Source organism: Podarcis vaucheri, assembly GCF_965113315.1.
Source record: "Podarcis vaucheri genome assembly, chromosome: 4".
Taxonomy (NCBI): domain Eukaryota; kingdom Metazoa; phylum Chordata; class Lepidosauria; order Squamata; family Lacertidae; genus Podarcis; species Podarcis vaucheri.
Window position 1 is genome coordinate 88,880,529 of NC_138762.1, and position 14,463 is coordinate 88,894,991.

General features: G+C 44.4%; 1 protein-coding gene across 2 annotated transcripts in view; it reads right to left on the bottom strand.

Moving 5' to 3' along the window:
• The window catches only part of OBI1 (ORC ubiquitin ligase 1), a 30,693-nt gene extending 17,837 nt beyond the window's left edge, over window positions 1-12,856 (bottom strand). The window contains exon 1 of one of the 2 annotated variants that reach the window (XM_082218631.1): window positions 12,667-12,856. In XM_082218631.1, the coding sequence (XP_082074757.1) occupies window positions 12,667-12,738 (72 nt within the window). In that variant the 5' untranslated portion in view covers window positions 12,739-12,856. Of the gene's footprint in view, window positions 1-12,072; window positions 12,395-12,666 lie in introns of those variants that run through there. The other variant, XM_082218632.1, reaches the window with a different exon arrangement.
• Between the last annotated feature and the right edge of the window lie 1,607 nt (window positions 12,857-14,463).

Sequence of the window (14,463 nt, forward strand, 5' to 3'; positions counted from 1 at the left end):
CGCCATCCATCCTCCAACCGCCTCCAGGCACTCACATGCAATGCTGGAATCTCAGATAAAGCGGACTTCCAGGTTAGTGCCATCGGCTAATGGCGGATTCCCTCCAAGCTCCGGAGGGAATCGGCTCCGCAGGATTCGAGTCTTGCCGCTGTGGCGACGCGGGAACCCTTAAAAATCACAGGTGGGGAACCTGGTGACTCGGCGGGCACCATTTGCGCCCCCCGACCCGTGAAGGAGCCTTTTTAAAGGCTTTGGAATGGGAGTCGGGGTGAGCGGCACGGTGCTGTGAGTCGACTGCTTCTCCTGCGGAGTGAAGCCGCATGCCATGGTCAGAGAGCGCTGACTTCTTGTGAACAATTGGACTTTAAAGCAGCAACCTGTGAGTAGTACGGAAATTGGATTTCTAAAGAAATTTTTTTTTAATCAGGCACGATCAGGGAAGATGCAAACAGGAAGTCCGTCTCCCCGTCTTGTAAATAATCTAAAGCAAGGACTAGCTAACTAAGGTCGAGAGGATTGTTTCCTTTTTATTGGGTAAAAGATATTAATTTCACGATTTGGCAGTTTAAGCAATTTTACTGGAGGATAAGAGCTAATTTTTGGAGCTGAGGTGCCACCCCCCCCCCCGGACCCGGGAGTGATCCGTGAGAGAGCCTGTTGGAGAGATATTGAAGAGTTTGACAGCTGTCAAATTAGCTGTCAAGACGGAAAAAGCGAACTTTGTTTTCTATTGTTTCTGCTGGTTATATTTGTTACAATTGGGCTATACTTTGTTGAAAACAAGGAAGAACTGACACAAACTAACTTGACTGCTGGATTTGAACTGGAAGGAATACTAAGTAACCAAAATCCCTTTAGAGGGGGTTTCGGGACATTACAAGAATGGCTGAAGGAGGGAAAACTCAAGCTAAATTGGACAGAGGTTTTTTTCTCTTGGGAAAGTTACAAGGCCAAATTGATGTTTTGACTACCAACGTTGCAACTCTAGACTTAACAGTAAATAAGTTCATTGACTCTGATAAGGATTTGATCCAGGAAGCCCAAGCAGCTGGACAAGAGGAGAAATTTGAGAACTTTGAGAGTGTGGAGAAAGAGACACATGCTGTTTTTGAGGAAAAGGAAGGAGGAGATATAATGTTGCAGATGACAAAGGAGAGCCAGAGGCCTGACATGATGGTTATAAAGGAAAATAAGAACTTGATGATGAAAATCTGGTCTGAATTGGAGATTGAAGAATGGAGAGATCTCTCTCTGTGGAGATCTGAAGACCCAAGGATTACAAATTTGATTAAGGTGAAAGTTGGAGCTTTGGGGACATTTGGATTTGAAAGGAGTAAGAAACAAGATTTGGGCTCCACTTTTAAGTATGGAGGTCTGGCTGGAAGAAACATTGTCCTCATCAGGCTAGAGCATCTCCAAGATCTGGTGTTTAATATTAAGGACTATAAAAAAAAACCGGCAGAGAGGAACTGAGAGACAATTAAGAGCCTTGGACGTGAGATCCCCAGGCTGATAGTAGATTAAGACTGATGGACATTTGTTGGGGATTGAAACCGGGAAAGGGGATGGGGTGGGGTTTGGGGATCCAAAGGGTGTATAATTATAACTCGTCTTTTTATTTTTATTCTGTTTTGTTATTTGTATGAAAAGTGGGGAATTCGTGGAAGGGAATTTGGATCGACTTTAGAAAAAGGATTTAAGAATGAGTACTGATGTATAAATTTTGATGTTTATAAGGTAAAATCGGTTTTTTATAATGAATTAAACATAAAAAGGTTAAAAATTGGGGATAAGAACTTGTTGAACTAACAATTTGAATTGGAATATAAGAAGGGGAGGTGTGGGGAAGTCAGGGAAATATGTTATTGAAAAATAAGGACTGTAAACTGTATATGTTTTTAATTTTTCTTTTTGTTTTTTCTTTTTGGCTTTTTAATCTACTAAAATGGAAAACCTTCAATAAATATCTATTAAAAAAAATGGAATCTCAGATAAAGCATCCCTGACAGGTGGCCATCCAACCTCTGCTTAAAAACCTCCAAGGAAGGAGAGTCCACAACTTCCCGAGGGAGACCGTTCAAACAGCTCTGCCAGAAAGCTTTTCCCATCTGTTTAGTCAGAATCTACTTTCTTGCAACTGGAAGCCACTGGTTCAAGTCCTGCCCTCCAGAGCAGGAGAAAACAAGCATGCCTTCTCTTCCATGTGACAGCCCTTAAGATATTTGAAGATGGCTATCCTGTCTCCTCTCAGTCTCCTCTTTCCCAGGCTAAACATATCAAGCTCCTTCAACCGTTCCTCACAGAGCTTAGTTTCCAGACCCTTGATCATCTTGGTTGCCCTCCTCTGCGCACGTTCCAGCTCAGGCTTCCTCAACCTTGGCCCTCCAGATGTTTTTGGCCTACAACTCCCATGATCACTAGGTAGCAGGACCAGTGGTCAGGGAGGATGAGAATTGTAATCTCAAAAACATCTGGAGGGCCGAGGTTGAGGAAGCCTGTTCCAGCTTGAAAACATCCTTCTTAAATTGTTATGCCCAGAAATGGACACAGTATTCCAGGTGTGGTCTGATTAAGGCAGAATAAAAGGTAAAGGGACCCCTGACCATTAGGTCCAGTCGTGGATGACTCTGGGGTTGTGGCGCTCATCTCGCTTTATTGGTACAGCTTCTGGGTCATGTGGCCAGCATGACTAAGCCACTTCTGGCAAACTAGAGCAGCGCATGGAAATGCCGTTTACCTTCCCACCAGAGTGATACCTATTTATCTACTTGCACTTGGCATGCTTTTGAACTGCTAGGTGGGCAGGAGCAGGGACTGAGCAATGGGAGCTCACACCCGTCATGGGGATTCGAACCGCCGACCTTCTTATCTGCAAGCCCTAGGCTCAGTGGTTTAGACCACAGCGCCACCCACAAATAGAATAGAATAGAGTGGTACTAATACTTCCCTTGATCTAGACGCTATACTTTTGTTGAGGGAGCCTAGGATAGTGGTAGCTTTTTTTTTGCTGCTGCATCACACTGTTGACTCATGTTAAGCTTGTGGTCCACCAAGACCCCTACATCCTTCTCATATGTACTACTAGTAAGCCAACAAACAGCAATGCCACCAAAGCAGACAGGGAGAGAGAAAGAAAGAAAATACACGGGCAAGGAAGGGGTAAACAGAGCAGAATGTAAATAGTGAGGGGAGAGACTTCATCAGGCAAGGCTTCTTCCACCTGCCTTGTCCCACAGCCTCTGTGGCTTGCCGTTGTTTTCTTGATTGTAGTTTAGAAATTATTTATTGTAATGGTTAAGAGTGGATTTCTGTTTAATTTTTATATTTAATATTATTCTATATTATTCCAATGGATTGTTGAATGTTACTTTATTTGAAGTAGGTTGCTTATTTTAAGGTTATGTTTTATTATCATTTTTTTACATTGCATTAGATTTGCATTAGATTTTTTATATTGCATTAGATTATAAGGTGTACATTCTTTGTTTCTTCAGCTTGTAAACCGCCTTGGGTATTGTAAGATAGAAAGACGGTATTGCAAATTTAAAAAGTGATGAAAAGTGAAAGTGATATCAGGTCCAAGCAGCTAGAATATTATATGCACAGAAATGGAAAGAGGAGGAGTGGCAGCTTTTGAAAGTAATGGACTACGCAGAAATGGCAAAGATGACAGCGAAATTAAGAGATCAAAAGGATGAAATTTCATAGAAGAATGGAGGCTCTTTGTGGACTAATGTGTGTGTGTGTGTGTGTGTGTGTGTGTGTGTGTAGAGTCAAATGAAATCATGGGCAGGATTTGAGATAAAAGCAGCGGAAGAAAAAAGATAAAATAATTGTAATAGAGAAGCTTTTTGTAACAGATAAAATATATAATGCAGTAGAAAAGGTTTGAGTAAAAACACTGCGGGAGGTGAGGGTAGGAAGTCAATTTATGAAACAATGTAATTATTTGATTTTGTGAAAATGTTTGAAAAAAGTAACAACAAAGTATAGATATTGCTTGCTAGACTTTTAGAAGATTGCCCCTGACTGCTTCTGGCACAATGTAACTCAGGTTTCCAGGATTTTCGCCTTCCCGGTTTTACACCACACTCAGAACTAGAAACTTTAGAAAATAAATAGGAAGTCCAGACTGTCCAAAGCCCAAGTTATGCACTGTGTTTCTTTTGCACAGAACCCCAGGACAAAAGACCCAAGGGACGCAATAATAAGTGAACTCGAAACAGAGTTTAGACTTGCTGAAGAATCTGCAGCACAAAAAACTCCGCCAGTTTGCCATTTCCCTGCAGACAAAAATTAGTGAAGCTACCAGGGAAGGGCAAGAGGTTTTCTCCACCCTGCTGAGATGTTCTAAGCACTGATAACCATCCAATATAATATGTTCTATTGTACAGAAGGCAGAAGTAAAGAGCTGCTATGCCACAGAGAATTGGGGCTTTAAGTATTTGTATCTTAACAAGATGCTTATATATTTTCCTAAAGGAGCGCAAACGGTTTTAGAAAAATAAGTTTCTGAAAGGCATTACTAATAAGATCTCCCTTTAATTTAAAATTCTGCTTGGAGTCCAACCCTGGGATTCAATAATCAACTATAAACAGAGAAATTCTGCATTTCATAATGCTACTTCGCCCACTGCGAAAACTTCTTTAGAGACCAAAACAAATGTTACTTTTGCTCCCAAAAGCCTTTGATATATTTGTGCTTCTAAACTCTGCTCTACTTCCAGAGATATGAGACACAGGATAAAATAAAAAAGCCTAATTTCTCAAGCATTGTGGTCTACTGCTCTGTCTTAGGCAAACAAACCTAAGTCCTCTACAATGCCTTGCAATTCATGTGGGGCGTCTCAGGGGCCAAATACAGTCATCTAGGGCTCTCTATCTGCCCTCTGAACTCTCTTCAGACCATACCAGCGGTTTTCCATGCCCTTGTCAAGTGCCTTTGTCTCAAAAAAGTATTTCCCAAACTCGGGTCTCCAGTTGTTTTTGGACTACAATTCCCATCATCCCAGACCACCGGTCCCGCTAGCTAGGGACTATGGGAATTGTAGTCCAGGAACAGCTATAGCCCCAAGTTTCGCAAACCCTGGTCTAGAATGCCTTTGGACTGCTACAAGCCTAGGTGGAGAAATGGGTGCCAAAAAAACCCCTCAGACAAGTAAGCAACCTTTTGTATGACCAGTAGCAGGTGGCATGGCAGAGATGCTTAACTGTCCTCCTGACAGCTGAATGGCTACTGCTTACTGGGAACGGGGGGGGGGGACAGGAGGGTCTCGCAGTGCAAACACATGGCTAGATTGGCTCAGCTGGTGTGTTTGCACTGGGCCAAACTTGTTGCCACCTCTCTCCCTCCTGGAAGCTGCAGCACCTACCAGGTCAGGTATAAATCTCTCCTCCACTGCATTGTTTGCAACTGTCCCGTTTTACAGGATACCGTATTTTTCGCTCTATAGGACACACTTTTCCCCCTCTAAAAATTAAGGAGGCGCTCTGGAGGCTTCACGTTGCTTTCGCTTTTGCTGAAGCCTGGAGAGTTAGAGGGGTTGGTGCGCACCGACCCCTCTCGCTCTCCAGGCTTCAGGGATAGCCACCTGAAGCCTTTGGAGTGCAGTGGGAATTCACGCTGCGCTCCAAAGGCTTCGGGTTCCTTTTGCTGAAGCCGGGAGAGCAAGACTCTCCCGGCTTCAGCAGAGAGAGAGAGCTGCGCAGCGCCCCTTCAGCGAAGCGGGAGGAGAAATGGAAGGGGCTCCGTTTCTCCTGCCGCTTCGCTGAAGGGGCGCTGCGCAGAGAGGGGGAGAATTTTTTTTCTCCTATTCTCCTCCTCCTATGGTCCGGTGCGTCCTATAGAGCGAAAAATACGGTAAGTGCAGGATTGGGGCCAGAGACTCTTCTGAGCATCCAACTTCTCTGTGACAGGCTACGGAGTCAACCACAACCAGAGGTTTCACATCACCCAAGACAAAAGTCCCCCAAAGCAGCACATAATACGATAGATTGTCCTACGCACAAATCATTCAAGGGCACACAGTAGTGTTGTTTGTGCATCACAGAGAGTGTGCCTCTTCTAAAATGGCACCTACCAGCTGTGGTTTCTCTAATGGCTCTTATGAATCGCCGTTTTGAGAAGTCTGCCGCATATCTGGTCTGGGTCAACTTCTTCTTAGATTCAGTACACTTTCTCAAGCAAGAAAATCTAACCGCACGTGCCAGTGGCAACCCCAGCCTCCAAATGTTACTTATTTTATTTTGGAGCATTATCATTTATCTGTAAAGTGCCCTGGGCATAATGAGAGGGTAGGTCCCTACCACAAGAGGCTTTCAATTTATAAATTGACCCAAGGAGTAAAGGTAAAAGTAAAGGACCTCTGGATGGTTAAGTCCAGTCAAAGGTGACTATGGGGTTGTGGCGCTCATCTCGCTTTCAAGCCAAGGGAGCCGGCATTGGTCCACAGACAGTTTTCTGGGCCATGTGGCCAGCTTCTGGCGCAACAGAACCCCATGATGGAAACTAGAGCTCACAAAAACGCTGTTTACCTTCCCACCACAATGGTACGTATTTATCTACTTGCACTAGTGTGCTTTTGAATTGCTAGGTTGGAAGGAGCTGAGACAGAGCAACGGGAGCTCACCCTGTTGCCGGGATTTGAACCGCCGACCTTCTGATTGGCAAGCCCAAGAGGCTCAGTGGTTTAGACTACAGAGCCACCCACATCCCAAGGGGTGAGAAACACTAAACGGGGGGAAAATAAGCAGAATATGCCATTGTTTTAATTACACACAGAGTTTGTTTCAAAAGGAGGGTATCGGGGCTAGGGAGGCTAGGGAGTGTCCAAAGGTTTTGCGGAAAATATGAGTTTTAAGGTGAGGCCAGCAACCAAACGCTGCTGTTTGATGTTTTCCTGATAAGTGCAGCAGCTAGTCAGTTGTGCCCTCTCAAAGGACACTCTGTTCCAGCCCTCTTGCAGGATACTCTATTCCACTCCTGCTCCCCCATGATTTTCTGTTTTATTCCTCGCCTAGGCAATTGGCATTTCCTGTCCACTGAGCATGCTCAGTTCTCATTCGGCTTTTTCTGGGGTTGCCCTCTATTACATTTTTTAAAATGCAGGTACTTCTGCTAACCTTGGAGGTGGTGCCATTTTGGCTGCATAAAGACCTATGCCAGGAGAACATGTAAACAGAAGATATAGGGAACCTCTCAGTCTCCAGAAGTCACTAGACCACAATCCCTACTATCTCTAACCAGCGGCCATGCCAGTTGGGTATGGTGGGAGTCCAGCAAGATCTGGAAGGTCAAAGGTTGGTCACCTCTGGTACACAGGATTCAAACTTGTGGGGCGGGGTGCACACAAAAATCACACAGGCGAGTTTTGCCTATTGATTCTTGGGAGTCCATTTCACAAACAAAGCATCATTTGCTGCTTGCAAAACACTAGCTAGTGAAGAACAAAGGATGCTGATCAGGTCAACCTGAAAGCCACTCTTTGGCCTCAAGCTCCCAGGTGGCCTACAATTAAAATACAACAATACAGTGGTGCCTCACAAGACGAAAAGAATCCGTTCTGTGATTCTCTTCGTCTAGCGGTTTTTTCGTCTTGCGAAGCAAGCCCATTGAAGGATTAGCGGATTAGCGCTATTAGCGGCTTATCTGCTGATTGGATCAGCTGATAAGCGGCTTAGCGGCTTAGAAAAAGGGGGGAAGGGAAAAAAACCAGCAGGAACTCGCAAGACATTGTCGTCTTGTGAAGCAAGCCCATAGGAAATTCGTTTTGCAAAGCACCTCCAAAACGGAAAACTCTTTCGTCTAGCGAGTTTTCCGTCTTGCGAGGCATTCGTCTTGCGGAGCACCACTGTATACATCAATAAAAGCCAGTCAAATTATGGTGAGCCAGTCCAGAAGCTTGTACCAATGAAAGTCTTCATCTGGTCCAGGAAAATAAGTTGAAACAGGTGTCCTTCTCTGGAGAGGGCATTCAAAAAACCTTCTCTCTGATGGGCAGGAGAATGTTCAGTTTCAACCTACTGTCCCAACCTGCCTGGAGCTGATGGGAGTTTTAGCCCAAAATATCTGGAGGGACCAGGTTGGTGAAGGATGCTCTACCAAGTCCTAGTCTTAATGTCCTCTCTGCTTCAGGTGAAAATGCCTGCAGACAGCAAATAAAGGCACAGTATGGTTTGAGGCCTGGCTAGTGTCTGGATCCTTACCTTGACTCAGTGAACAAAGGCATGTCAGAGGTTCAAGCAATCCATCAAATAGATCCCCCTAGAGTTTCAAAGCGACTCAACGTTTAGAAGATATATAAACACAACTGACAACACCATTCAAATGTCGAATGGAAAATTTCAGCAGTTTCATAATTAAGAATGCATTGCTTTTAATACAAGCAGATCAATCCACTATAGCTTTAGCAGATTACTGAAGACCAATTTATCAGTGGGCCTACTTGTTTATTCTGAGGTTATTTTGGTTCTAGCGAAGCAGGGGAAAATATTTAATGGTGGCTTTTCCGTCTAAAAACAATAATCATTATAAAAGATTTATAGTCCATAAGGACTCAACCTCCACTCATGTTTCTGTATCAGTAATTTAAAAAATCAGAATGTTCTCATATTGGTGTATGGTTTTTATTCGGGTATGTTTCTAAGTTTTTAACATGTTTATAAAGCATTCTGTTTTATTTATTTTTTTAAAGGAAAAACATAAAGAAGCTATTGCATTGCACTGGAAAGAACATTACCAGCATCTCCTTAACTACAACACCCCTGTAGCGGCCAAGGTCCTCTCACAAATCCCGCAAAAACAAATTGAAGATGAGCTTGCAGTATCTCCAAACCTGGGAGAGTTGTGCACAGCTATTAATCAAATGAAAATCAACAGCCAGTAGACCTGATGGGATACTTGCCGAAGTCTTCAAAGTGGGTGGAACTGAACTTACACAACAACTTCACAAGCTCATCGAAAAAATCTGGGAGAGGAGATCCCAGCAGACTTTAGGGTTGCCAAAATTATCAACCTTTTTTAAAAAGGTGATAGAACGGATAGCAGAAACTATGAAGGCATCTCTTTATTAGCTGTGACCTGCAAAATTCTTGCAAGGATCTTAGCAAACCATCTCCTAACTATATCCAAGGCTACCCTTCCTGAATCCCAAAATGGTTTTCAACCTTCTAGGGGGACAGTAGACATGATTTTCATGGCTCAACAGCTTCAAGAAACATGCAGAGAGCAAAACCAACCCCTGTATATGGTGTTTACTGACCTCACTACAGTGGTGCCCCGCAAGACGAATGCCTCACAAGACGAAAAACTCGCTAGACGAAAGAGTTTTCCGTTTTTGAGTCGTTCCGCAAGACGAATTTCCCTATGGGCTTTCTTCGCAAGACGAAACGTCTTGCGAGTTTGTTTCCTTTTTCTTAAAGCCGCTAATAGCTGTGCTTCGCAAGACGAAAAAACCGCAAGACGAAGAGACTCGCGGTACGGATTAATTTCGTCTTGCGAGGCACCACTGTAAGGGCTTCGACACTGTAAATCGTAATACCCTGTGGACTGTTCTTCTGAAAATTGGCTGGCCAGATAAATTTGTGAACATTCTTCGGCGTCTCTGTGATAGTATGACAGCAACAATAGCAGATAACAATGGCTCTCAAAGTGAACCATTCACAGTGGGATCAGGTGTTAAACAGGGATGTGTTATCGCCCCAACTCTATTTATTATTTATTTTCATTGCCATGATCCTACACATTGTTGAAGGAAAACTCCCCACCAGGGTAGAAACCATATATCGAACAGATAGAAAGCTCTTTAACTTGAGTAGGCTGAAAGCAAAGAGTAAGGTTACCATAACTTCCATCATAGAGCTTCAGTATGCTGATGACAACGTAGTGTGCGCACGCTCAGAGGATGACCTCCAAACCATCCTAAACATCTTTGCAGAAGCTTATGAGAAGCTTGGCCTATCGCTCAACATCCAAAAAACCAGGGTGCTGCACCAACAAGCACAAAACAACCCCTTGCAGTGCCACAAATCCAACTCAATGGTGTAACATTGCTAAGTGTCTATCACTTCTCCTACCTGGGCAGTTATCTTTCCACAAGGGCCAACAATGATGCCAAAATCCAGCATCACCTGAGCTCTATGAGTGCAGCTTTCTCCTGATTGAAGTGCAGAGGTTTTGAGGACCGGGGCATTCACAGGGAAAGCAAAATGCTTGTTTACAAAGCTATTGCACTACCAACCTTACTGTATGCTTGTAAAACATGGACCACTTATAAACGCCATCTCCAACTCCTTGAAAGTTTCCATCAACGGTGTCTCCGAAAAAAATTGCATATCACTTGGGAAGACAGGCGAACTAATGTCAGTGTACTGGAAGAAGCAAAGATCACCAGTGCTGAAGCAATGATTCTTCAACATCAACTTTGTTGGACTGGTCATGTTGTGCAGATGCCTGATTATCGTCTTCCAAAGCAACGACTCTATTCCAAACTTAAAAATGGAAAACATAATGCTGGTGGTCAACAAAAGAGGTTTAAAGACACTCTCAAGGCAAATCTAAAAAAATAAAGTATAAGCACTGACCACTGGGAAACACTGGCCTGTGAGTGCTCCAATTAGAGAACAGCCTTTGCCAAAGGTGTCATGAACTTTGAAGACGTTTGAACTCAGGACGAAAGGGAGAAATGTGCTAAGAGGAAGGCAAACACTCGCCGTGATCAACTCCCACCCAGAAACCTATGTCCCCACTGTGTAAGGACGTGTGGATCCAGAATTGGCCTCCACAGTCACTTATGGACACATCATTAAGATCGTGTTCATGGAAGACAATCTTACTCAGCTACGAGTGATCGCCAAAGAAGGAGACACTCCTCTCTCCATGAGAAAAGCCACCACCAGATCTGAAAGAGGGGGAAAGTTTTCCAACAAGCTCCATCATACTCACGGCCACAAACTTTCAATGTGTATACAGAGCCTGCTGAAAACAGGGTTGCAGGTCTATTCGGCGAACACAGTTTCCCATAAGTATCATAACAAACATGGCAGAAAGTGAGGAGAAATTAAAAAACCTTTTAATGAGGGTGAAAGAGGAGCGCGCAAAATATGGTCTGAAGCTCAACATCAAAAAAACGAAGATCATGGCCACTGGTCCCATCACCTCCTGGCAAATAGAAGGGGAAGAAATGGAGGCAGTGAGAGATTTTACTTTCTTGGGCTCCATGATCACTGCAGATGGTGACAGCAGCCACGAAATTAAAAGACGCCTGCTCCTTGGGAGAAAGGCAATGGCAAACCTAGACAGAATCTTAAAAAACAGAGACATCACCTTGCCAACAAAGGTCTGTATAGTTAAAGCTATGGTTTTCCCAGTAGTGATGTGTGGAAGTGAGAGCTGGACCATAAAGAAGGCTGATCGCCAAAGAATTGATGCTTTTGAATTATGGTGCTGGAGGAGACTCTTGAGAGTCCCATGGACTGCAAGAAGATCAAACCTATCCATTCTGAAGGAAATCAGCCCTGAGTGCTCACTGGAAGGACAGATCCTGAAGCTGAGGCTCCAATACTTTGGCCACCTCATGAGAAGAGAAGACTCCCTGGAAAAGACCCTGATGTTGGGAAAGATTGAGGGCACAAGGAGAAGGGGACGACAGAGGACGAGATGGTTGGACAGTGTTCTCGAAGCGACCAGCATGAGTTTGACCAAACTGCGGGAGGCAGTGGAAGACAGAAGTGCCTGGCGTGCTCTGGTCCATGGGGTTACGAAGATTCGGACACGACTAAACATCATAACAAACAGATTGGGAGGGAGGAAAAGAAGACAGCAGGCCACAGAGTGGTTGTAAATAAGATCTGAAATCATAGCTCAGGATCATTTCTTGCAGTGCTGGTCAACATTTTCTCAGCATACATGCCATAAACGAAGGTAGAAAGCAAGAGGAAACAAACAAACAAACTCCAGCTGAACTCCTATAACATTATTGGTTGTGGAGAGCTTAGTGAAGCAAGCAGGGCTGTCCTTAAAGGGGGGGGGGAGTCTGTCTGGCCTAGGCTTCTACTCCATATTATTTGGCCTACCTTGTTACTAGCAGATTCTCAGCCTGCAGAAACCCACATTGGAAAGCTCGTCTCTCAAAACCACTGACAAGGCATCAACTCTGATCCAAGCAATTTCCAACCACTCTAAAATAATAATTTTTTTAAAACTCGAAACAAACGAGGAAGGGGGAAGTCTTTGTTTCGCCCCCACCCCCCGCCGACCCTTCATCACAGGAGCTTCCCTTCATTTTACAAAAAGTGAACGCGTCCTCATTTAAGTACTGTACAGCCCAATAAGTCTTGAAAAGCGGAAGCGAATCTTTCCGACACGGCAACGGTCCAGCTAAGGCCTCCCTTCCTCCTCTCCTCCTGGCTCTAAAAGCAGCCACACACACGAGGTTCCGGCGAACTGCAGGGACAAATCTGGGAACCGGGGAACAATCGGCTACGTGTCAGAGGGAAACGCGACAGCTTTTTGGGGGGAAAGAGAGAGGAAATCCTCCTTGGAATCCATTCTCGCTCTCCTCCCTGGCAAGGCATGGCTTTCTCCCGAGGACCACGCACGCTTCAAAGTGTCCCTTCTTTGGGGTGGGGGTGGGGGGCGGTTGCATCTCGAGCGCAAGGTGCCGTTACCTTTCCCAGGCAAATGTGGCAAGTGATGGGCAGCGTGAGAGAAAGTGTTACATTCTGAACGTTCTGAGCCATTGTGACGTTTCGAATCCCGCGAGCGTGGAAGTTCCAATCCACAGGCGGCGGCGACCGCGGCGGCGGCGGCGGCGAAGGAAGACTCGCTCTCTTCAACTCTCACGCTGTTAGGGCTCCCAGTACGGAAAGCCAGCTAGGCCAATCTTCCTCGCGTTGACGCGGACGCTTTTTAAGACTTCTCATCGGAAGAGGGGGAGGGGGGAGGAGGGAGGGGCCGAGAAATCCGAGCACGTTGAGCGTGGAAAACGCGAGTTTGTCGCCGGGTTTGTCCTCTCTTGCCTCGCCTTGGCAGACACGGATGTGCGCACACGTATCTATTTCGAATGTGCAAGAATTTCAGTCGGAATTCGTGCAACAGGCTTACCAAAGCCCCTCCCCTTTTGTCCTTACAATAACCCTATGAGATAAAATGAGGTTGAGTGTGCAATGTCAGGGACATTAAAGCAAACAAACAAACTCTTAACCCAAATGATTTAAAACACACTGCACTTTCTCCAATTAACCCTCGAAGAGATACAAAAGCCACGCTGAATTCACACGCTGGCTTTTTTCCAGAAGTGCAAGCCGTTCTTGCTTGTGTATACTTGAGCTGCTGTGAATCCCACCTTGTTTCTCCTTGAAAACATATCGAATCACAGTCAGAAGAATTTGCATCAGCCACTAGCCATAGCAATAAAATAAAATACAATGTATTGAAGACACAGGTAAAAAAACATACAAAATACATTCTAGAGGTTTCCGCCAATAATCCAATAATAGATCTTATTATAATTGCCCCTGCTAATTTTTTATTTTGCAGTTTTTGCTGTCACCAGGTTATCTTGATCTGCTAGAAGAAAACAACACAGTAGCAATGGTCGTGAGAGCTGGTATGGATAGCAGTAGAGGGGTAATAACCTCACTCCTCAAATCTTTATAAAAAGTGAAAGCTGGCAGCACATGAGCTAATGATTCAATACTGCCATCTCCACATGGACATAAGCGTTTTTCCAGCGGGATTTTTTGAAATCGGCCCTCAAGTTACAGCTGAAGGCAGTATATTTAATCTTGCAAAAGTGAAAGCCACCTGTATTTTGGAACGGTTACATTTTGCAAATTGGGGGCCAACGTATCAAAAGGACTAGGTGGAAAATAACCATACCATGAAAAAAAAATTCCTTATTGTGGCCAAATTATGCTTGAGCTGATGTAAATTCCACCATGTTTCTCCTTGAAACGAGACTGCAGAACTTGCTTCCGTCATGCATGGCATATTCATACGTAATATATCTGTTGCATATAGGTCTGATCCACAAAAGCGTTTCTCGGAAATGGCGCCCATTCCATACCTGGAAAATCAAATATTCAAATTTGCGCTACAGAGCGCAAACAATACGTTCAATGTGATTTTGATTTCATAGCAACTAATGCTGCTATCTAGAATCTATCTGCTTGCCCCAGTGAACAGAGAGATCCAGCTAGTACTCAGTCTTGGAACTGCCCAAGAACGCTGAGGACTAGCACATTGCAACTTACTTGCCAGGATGGAGATGGTGTGCATGCATGTGCAAGACTGGTCCAAGACGTTTTGGAATCTTTATTTTACAGTGGTACCTTGGGTTAAGTACTTAATTCGTTCCGGAGGTCCGTTCTTAACCTGAAACTGTTCTTAACCTGAATCACCACTTTATCTAATGGGGCCTCCCGCTGCTGCCAGAGCACGATTTCTGTTCTCATCCTGAAGCA